Raw genomic sequence first — 8,677 nt, forward strand, 5'->3', positions numbered from 1 at the left:
GTGTGTGTGTGTGTGTGTGTGTGTGTGTGTGTGTGTGTAGGGGGAGCCTTGTAGGTTGTGTTGAGAAGACCACATTATAACCTCAGGGCAGTGGGAAATCCTTGAAGGTTTCTGGCAGTAGAAGTGATGCTGTCTTGCATGTGCACCATTTAATCAATCAACAAAGTTTATTGAGTGCTTTTTGGGGAGGGGGGCAGCTGAGCTGTACAGAAATCCAACCCTTGAACTCGATGTTATCAGCATCACACTCTAACGAAGTGAGCTCATCAGCCAACCCTTATTGAGTGACTCTTAGGTGGGGGTGCTTTCCAATACATGATCATGGAATTGTCTACTCAAAAGAGTTCAGGGAGCCTTTGTTATCTGCTCTCTGTAATAAACTCTTCACATGTATCTCATTTAATCCTGACAAAAGTAGGTACCCATCCATGAAATAGATACAATTTTATCCTCATTTTACAGATCGAGAATTCGAGGCTTGGAGAATTTAAATTACTTGGTTAAGGTCACTTGGCTGGATTCAAACCTTGCCAGACTCAAGAGTTTATGCTCCCTACTAAATGACCTGTTTTGACAGCATTGTGTGATCAGACCACCAGATTCTCCAGGTCCTGCCTTAAAGAGATGATGAACTAGTAGGAGGGTAGGCAAGTCCTGAGAAGGGCTTCGATGAAAGAACACAGTGTGTGATGAGAGTCCGTATTCTAGCAGGGCTAGCTGGATGGAAGTGGGGTGTGGGGGGAGATCAGGAAGAGGGAACATCTCACAAGAGTGAGAACTAGGGCCAGCCTGTGGCTCACTCGGGAGAGTGCGGTGCTGATAACACCAAGGCCACGGGTTCGGGTCCTATATAGGGATGGCCGGTTAGCTCACTGGGTGAGCGTGGTGCTGACAACACCAAGTCAAGGGTTAAGATCCCCTTACCGGTCATCTTTTTTTTTTTTTTTTTTAAAGATGACCGGTAAGGGGATCTCAAAGCTTGGCTTGGTGTTGTCCACACCACGCTCAGCCAGTGAGCCACCCAGCCATCCCTATATAGGATCCGAACCCATGGCCTTGGTGTTATCAGCACCACACTCTCCCGAGTGAGCCACAGGCCAGCCCCTCTCATTTTCATTTTACAAGCTCATTTTCATGACTGCTGTGTGCAGAAAGGAGTGACTAGGGCAAGAGACACACGAAAGTCCATTGGGTAGAAGACTGTTCCAGAAATCCAGGTTGGAGGTGGTAGAACCTGAACCAAGGCAGTAGTTATGAGGATGGTGGGGACAAACTAAAGACATAGAAAAGAGGTGGAGGGATCAGAACTTGGAGAGAGCGGTTTCATTATTCACTGATTCATCCATTTAAAAATATCTGTTCTGAGGGCTGGCTGGTTAGCTCAGTTGGTTAAAGTGGCCTTGTAACACCAAGGTCAAGGGTTGGGTTCCCCATACTGGCCAGCCTCCCCCCCGCCCAAAAAAAACCCCCAAACCAAAAATCTGTTGAGAGTCTACCATGTAGATGGCACTGTTTTACTTCTTTATTTCGTGGCTGGCTGGTAAGGGGATCTGAACCCTTGACCTTGGTGTTACAACATTACACTCTAATCAACTGAGCTAAATAACCAGCCCCAGGTGCTGTTTTAAATACAAGGGACAAAGCCATAAACATGACAGGCATGATCCCTGCCCTCACGAAGCTGGAAGAGAAGGATGATAGGCAAGCAAATAAATGTAAACATGATAACAACTGAATGTGGTAAGTTCTATCAAGGAAATAAACAGATAATAAAATAGTAGAAGATAATAAAATAGTAACTCTTCTTTCTGAAGAGTGGATATTTCAGCTGAAACCTAAAAGTAAAAAAGGAAAAAATGGTTGGCCAGTTGGCTCAATTGGTTAGAGCGTGGTGTTATATATCTATGTCAAGAGTTTGGATCCCCACACTGGCCAGCCCAGCCGCAAAAAAAAAAAAAAAAAAGAAAGAAAGAAAGAAAAAGCATAATGAGCAAGGGAGAGCAGTAGACTTGCAGTCACAAGAAGCAAGAAGGAAGGGGGGAATTGGCAAGAACTCTGGATTTTATACACAGAGGAATAGCCTGGGGAGGCATTGAGGGCTTTTAACTAGAGAGAGGCAAAATCTGAGTTATATGTTTTGAAAGATTCTGCCTGCTGCTGTTAGGAGACTGGATTGTAGTGGGGTAGAGTGGAAGCCTTGGAGAATAGACTGTAGGGGGACAGAGGGGAAGGCAGAAATCCAGTGAAGTTGAGGAGACCACTGCTGTAATCCTGGGGATGGATGACAGGCTGCTAGCTCTAGGGTGTGGGCTGGGTATGAAGGGAAGTGGATAGATTCTTTGTTTTTGTTTTGTTTTTTCTTTTCTTGGCGGCTGGCTGGTACAATGATTGAACCCTGACTGTGGTTATTATCAGCACCATGCTCTAACCAACTGAGCTAATCAGCCAGCCCTGAAGTGGATAGATTCAAAATACATTTTGGAGGCAGAAACAGCAGGTTTGGGTGGTGGATTGGATGTGGTAGATGAAGAAGGCATCAAGGATGTGGTGTGGGTTTTTAACTTGAGCCCAAAATGGTGATGCCATTTACTGAGATGATGAAGACAGAATAAAAACAGGTATACATGGTATTGGGAAAGGAAATTAAAAGCTCTGTTTCAGAGAAAGTGAGTTTGGCATCCATGTGGAGATATGAGGAAGACAGATGGAGATAACTGGAGGGAAGAGGGGTAGTCTGGAGATACAATATTGGGAATCAGCATGTAGATGATAATTAAGCCATGGGATTGAAAAGAAAAAAATAAGGAGAAAAAGAAAAAGGGAGAGAGAAAGGACAGAAGGGAAAGAAAAGAAAGAAGAATCCTTGAGAGGTCTAATTGAGGAAGAGATGTTAGCAAAGGAGACCAACACGGAGTAAGCTAGTAAAGTAGGAAAAAGTAGGAAAAAACGAGGAGAGTGATGTTGGAAGTTAGGAGAAGAGAGAGTTTCGAGGAGGAAGTGGTCAACTGTACGAGAGCGTCAAGAAAATGATTGTCCGCCGCTCAGCGATGAAGCAGTGCGAGGTGAAGTCGTGCTCTGGAAGCTGGAAGATCGCGGAACAAATACTCTTTCCTGTTGGCTCCTCTACAAGACTGTCCTTGTAAGCTTCGGGCTGCAATAAACGGGAGGGCAAAAGCTTGGAGAGAAAGGATCTTAGGTGGAGGAGAGGGGCTCTTCTGAGTATGACATGAGATAACGCCAAAAATGCATTTTGTAAACAGCCTTCTGCTAATGTCATTGTTGTGATTAATGACCCAGGGATTGGACAGAGACTTCCCAGTGAGAGAGAGCAGTTAAGACGTGTGGAAGGAGTTCCGGAGGAGGAAACTTCATAATGAAGAAAATCCGTTCCTCCTGAGAGCTGGTCTCCAAATCAGGCTTTGGGTTAGGCGAGGAGATCATACAGCAGCGTTGCATCTCATTCTACGTTGTTCTCGCAGCGGCAGCAGCGAGCAGAGCACCGGCCGGATGCGGAGACCCGCCCAAAGCGGAAAGGGAGGAAGTCGGGCTCCAGATGTCAGCACTCCCTCTGGCTCCGCCTCTCTCCTCCACCGGCCAATCAGGATCCAGTTGACAGGACGGCGGTGCCCCGACGAGGAGTAGGGCGGAGTCCGAGGACTTAATCCACCGCCAGGAGGAGACTGGTTACGCGTTCGATTCCTTTCCCTATAAGGAGTAGCTGTTGCTCACCCAAAAACCTGAGTGGGCATTCCACCACTTTGGAAAAAGGCCTGGCAGTTTCATATAAAATTAAACATGCACCTACTCTATGACCCAGAATTTTTCACCTAGGTATTTGTTCAAAAGAAATTAAAGCATAAATCCACATGAAGATATTCATCAACAGGAAAATGATAAATTGTAGTACATGCCTACAATGGAATAGTAGTCAATGATAAAAAGGAACCCACTACTGAGACACAGAGCAACATGGATGAATCTCAAAATCATGGTGAAGTCGGGCTGACCCCGTGGCGCACTCGGGAGAGTGCAGCGCTGGGAGCGCAGCGATTCTCCTGACGCGGGTTCGGATCCTATATAGGAATGGCCGGTGCACTCACTGGCTGAGCGTTGTGTGGGAGACACCAAGCCAAGCGTTGCGATCCCCTCACCGGTTATGAAAAAGACAAAAAAAAAAAAAAAAAAAAAAAAAAAAAAAAAAAAAAATCATGGTGAATGAAAGAAGCCTTGTTTAAAAGAATACATACTGTATAACTCCATTTATAAGTGCTACAAAAAGATGATGGGTGAAGGAATGAATAGATATATAGACATGGTAAAATAAATACAGCAGAATATTAATCCTAGAATCATGGTAAGTATATGTGTGTTCACTGTAAAATTCTTTAATTTTTTTTAAAAAGATGACCAGTAAGGGGATCTTAACCCTTGACTCGGTGTTGTCAGCACCACGCTCACCCAGTGAGCAAACCAGCCATCCCTATATGGGATCTGAACCTGTGGCCTTGGTGTTATCAGCAACACACTCTCCCGAGTGAGCCACAGGCTGGCCCTGTAAAATTCTTTCAACCTTTCTGTATATGCTTGAATATTTTCATAATAAAATGTTGGGGGTACCATGGTCTGAGAGGAGGGAGAAATGGTGAATTACTATCTAAATGGGTACAGAGTTTCTATGTGAGGTGAAAATTTTCTGAAACTAGGTTTTGGTGATGGTTATACATTTTGAATGTACTTGCCATGAATTGCACACTTAAAATAGTTAAAATGGTACATTTTATGTAATGTATTTTGCCACAATTAGAAAAAATGTTTGAAAGCCAAAAGAAAAACAAAGTTGGGGAAAATCCATTTTGGAAGTCCCTGTGCCTTCCCTAGAAGCAGTCTGGGGTACTGCACAGAGAGATGGGGGAAGGGAGCTGGCTGTTTGTAGGTGTTCTAGGCCCATTTGGAGCAGATAGCAGTGAGAAGAGAGAACACAGGCTTTGGAAACAGACCTGGGTTCATAATCCCAGCTCTTTCATTTCTAACTATGTGACTATTTGTTTCTTATTACTATTGCTGCTGTAAAAAATTACTACAGATATAGCGGCTTAAAATGACACAAATTTATTCATAACTAAATATGTTCCTTTTGGTGATTCTAGGGGATAATCCTTTTCCTTGCCTTTTCCAGTTTGTAGAGGCCTCCTGCATTGGTTGGCTTGGCTTGTGGCCTCTTCCTCATCTTCAAAGCCAGCTGTAATGTTCACACCTATCTGTATGTCTCTCTAAACTCTGCTTCCTTTGCCACATCTTCTCTGACTCTCTTGTCTCCCTCATTCTCATATAAGGACCCTCATGCTTACATCAGACCCCCCCAGATAACCCTGATAATCTCCCCGTCTCAAAAATCCTTAATTTAGGGCTGGCCGGTTAGCTCAGTTGGTTAGTATGGTGCTGATAACATCAAGTTTTGATCCCCGTACCAGCCAGCTACTGCCCCCCATCCTTAATTTAATCATGTCTGCAAAGACCCTTTTGGCAATGTAAAATAACACTCATAAATTCTAGGACATTCGGGCCAGCCCGTGGCTCACTCGGGAGAGTGTGGTGCTGATAACACCAAGTCAAGGGTTAAGATCCCCTTACTGGTCATCTTTATTTATTTATTTAGACAGTTATACCTCAACACTCCTTAAAAACAAATTTCCAAGAAAGGAATGAAGGAAAGAAAGAAAAGACCACAACAATACATTAAACTTTCAGAAGGAGAAAACAAACCTAAGGATACTAGAGACAGTGGGGAGGAAAAGAGGGCTTTTGGGAAGTGAAAGGTTGAGCAAAGGGCATAAAGAAATATCACGATTTATAAGAATGAATATGCTAACAATAAATAAAAAATTAAAAAAAAAAAAAAATTCTGGGCCGGCCCGGTGGCGCGCTGCTACAGTGCACCGCTTGAGAAGCGCGGCAGCGCTCCCGCCGAGGGTTCGGATCCCACATACAGACCAGCCGCTCACTGGCTGAGCGTGGAGCGGGGGCAACACCGAGAGTTGCGATCCCGTTGCCGGTCCCGGTCTGGTACGGGCGCGACACTGAGGGTTGCGATCCGTTGCCGGTCACGAAAAAAGACAAAAAGACAAAAAAAAAAAAAATTCTAAGACATGGACATTTTGGGGGGGTCATTATTCTGCCTCCCATGGTGACCTTGAAATTTTCCCTTATCCTACTCATACATAATGACCTATGCCACTGCTACTCATGTCAAAACAGCACAAAGAGGAAAAATATTTCTTGTGATTTCTTTAAAAATGTTTTTTGAAATAGAATTCACATACATACAATTTAACCATTCAAAGCAAAAAATTCAATGATTTTTAGTACAGTCACAGAGTTGTGCAACTATCACCACAATCAATTTTAGAATATTTTCATCTTGCTCCCATTTTTACGTGTGAGGGAACAAGGGCTTGACACACTAAGGAAACTTGCTTAGAGTAGCATCTAACTGGCAGGGCCGGGGCATTCCAGTAGCTGTCAGGAGGTGACATACCGTTCTGGGTTCTGCCTTGACTACCTTCATGAAGTTAGGCCAGTCACCTGGGAGAAGTGCAATGTAGTAGTTAAGGAGATGAAGTTAAGCAAACAGGCAACCTGGGTTCAAAGATTGGTTTTGTTATCTGTGACGGTACTTCAAAAGGTTCATGGAAAAATAGATATGAATCTTTCTGTGAACTTTTGAGGTACCCTCGTATAAGCTATGTGACATTTGGTAAAGCTTCTTGGAGTCTTGATTTTTCCTCATTTGAAAAATGAGGGTTGAGCTGACTGATTAGCTCAGTTGGTTTGAGTGCAGCCTTCTAACATTAAGGTCAAGGTTTTGGATCCCCATACAGCTAGCCACCGAAAAAGAAATATGAAGGCAATTTAATTCATGATGTATCTGTAAAATGAGGTAGGGGGACTCACCTGTAAGATCCCTTCCAGCTATGTAATTCCAACCATCAATGACCGAAAAAACATAATTAAAAATAAATTCTAGTACTGACCAGACTCCAAAACAAAAAATAAATTCTCTGAGCATCCAGTGCAACAAGAGGGATAAGAATTCCTTGAAGACAGGTAGTCATACGCTTCCCTTGTACTCTCTAGGCACCTGGCACTGGTTCCTCACTCACAGGCCTCAACCGGGTGGGAAAAACAAATGTGTAAAATGACCCTTACAAAGGCAGAGAGGGTGGTAATAGTTGGGGGACGGGGCAGCAGATTAGGCAGGTTTGGGTGGTCTGCCCAGTAGTGGACAATGGTACCGTGGGTGGAAACAGGAGGGTGAAGGACCAGAGGCAGCTCTTCCCCAAGGCCAAGGCCAGCTGCTGTGTGCAGGCTAAAGGAAAAAGGGAGTGCGTTGGAAGGACGGCTCCGAAAATAAATTTTTAGAGCCGGATTGGGTGACATTACACCAAGCGCCGCCCAGCCGAAACCCCTGCCTCCTCCCACCACGCCCACTAGGCCATCGGACTTGGTGTGCTCGACCTATAAACCTCCTTTCTCTGGTGTGCAATTGGTACAGCCCAAGCTCCAGGAGTTGGAACCCAACGAAAGACACGCCCGTTGCCACGCCCCTTCCTCTGACTGGCTGGGGAATTTAAAGCTCTGGCCGGTGATAGGGTAATTTTCTATCCCACTATTTGAAATCTCCTTGTTTCAGAGCTCAGCCAGCAGGCTGGCTGTAATCGGCCTGTTCACCCAAGTGCCGGCACAAGTGAGTGTCTGCCCGAGCCCCGAAGTGGGAGGCAGAGAGCCTGACTCTTCTAGGGGTCCCCGCCGGGAGGGTGCAGATGAGTGGGTCAGACGGAGGGAGCACGGATTCCCGAGCCCCAGGGTCCACGGCGATTTCCCTAGCCAAATATTCTCCTCCCCGTCCCCACCTTGGGGGCGCCAGGGCATCGGAGTCACGCTGACCCCGACTCTCACTAGTCGTTGTGGCTTATGAGGGGCAAGTTAATTTGCCTCTTCCAGCCTGTTTCTACTTCTGTGCACGGGGAATATTAACACCTGCCAGGCTACATAGAAGCCAGTGAACGTACTTGGAAGGCAGTCCCCTTCCCATCTCCCCACGTGCGATTACCCTGCTTCCTGGGGAGAGGACCCTAAGGATTCCCGCACTGGCCCTGGGTCTCTTGGAAGCAGGCTTCTTTTCAGCGCAGGGACCCCTTTCTAATACGATCCTTGCAGGACAACGGAAGCCCCCAATCCTGCGTGCATTTGACACTGCCCAGCCGCTGCTCGGGAAACGGTTGTGAAGCAGAGTACATTTCCAAGAGTGGATTTTCGGCTAGCCCAGGGCTTTTTTTTTTTTTTTTTTTTTTAACCGTCTCTGTGACCTCCTTGCGTTACCAGTGACAGCCTCCGGGCTCCCCATCACGGCCTCTATACTACCCATTATGTCCCCTGAATCCGCGTGACCCCTGTGCTCCGGGCCTCTTCGCAGACCTGCAGGGGCGGTGACGATGCTCTCGGGCACGGAGGCGGCGGCAGCGGAATGCGAGGACGCGGAGCTGCGGTGCCGCGTGGCTGTGGAGGAGCTGAGCCCGGGCGGACAGCCGCGAAGGCGCCAGGCCCTGCGCACGGCGGAGCTGAGCCTGGGTCGTAACGAGCGCCGCGAGTTGATGCTGCGGCTGCAGGCGCCGGGGCC

The 8,677-nt window shown here is 46.4% G+C and overlaps 2 protein-coding genes across 2 annotated transcripts in view; one reads left to right on the forward strand and one right to left on the reverse strand.

Annotated features, from left to right (window-relative positions):
* PLEKHO2 (pleckstrin homology domain containing, family O member 2) overlaps positions 1-8,404 on the reverse strand; it is a 32,159-nt gene extending 23,755 nt beyond the window's left edge. Inside the window, exons 1-3 of the mRNA XM_008567978.1 lie at positions 8,380-8,404; positions 7,293-7,366; positions 3,012-3,151 (exon numbers count right to left, since the gene is read on the reverse strand). Coding sequence (XP_008566200.1) covers positions 3,012-3,151; positions 7,293-7,366; positions 8,380-8,404 — 239 coding nt within the window. The remainder of the gene's footprint in view (positions 1-3,011; positions 3,152-7,292; positions 7,367-8,379) is intronic.
* Positions 8,405-8,492: 88 nt separating this feature from the next.
* The window catches only part of PIF1 (PIF1 5'-to-3' DNA helicase), a 9,563-nt gene continuing 9,378 nt past the window's right edge, over positions 8,493-8,677 (forward strand). Inside the window, exon 1 of the mRNA XM_008567979.1 lies at positions 8,493-8,674. Coding sequence (XP_008566201.1) covers positions 8,493-8,674 — 182 coding nt within the window. The remainder of the gene's footprint in view (positions 8,675-8,677) is intronic.

The sequence above is a fragment of the Galeopterus variegatus genome, unplaced genomic scaffold, assembly GCF_000696425.1.
Source record: "Galeopterus variegatus unplaced genomic scaffold, G_variegatus-3.0.2 Scaffold360, whole genome shotgun sequence".
Taxonomy (NCBI): Eukaryota; Metazoa; Chordata; class Mammalia; order Dermoptera; family Cynocephalidae; genus Galeopterus; species Galeopterus variegatus.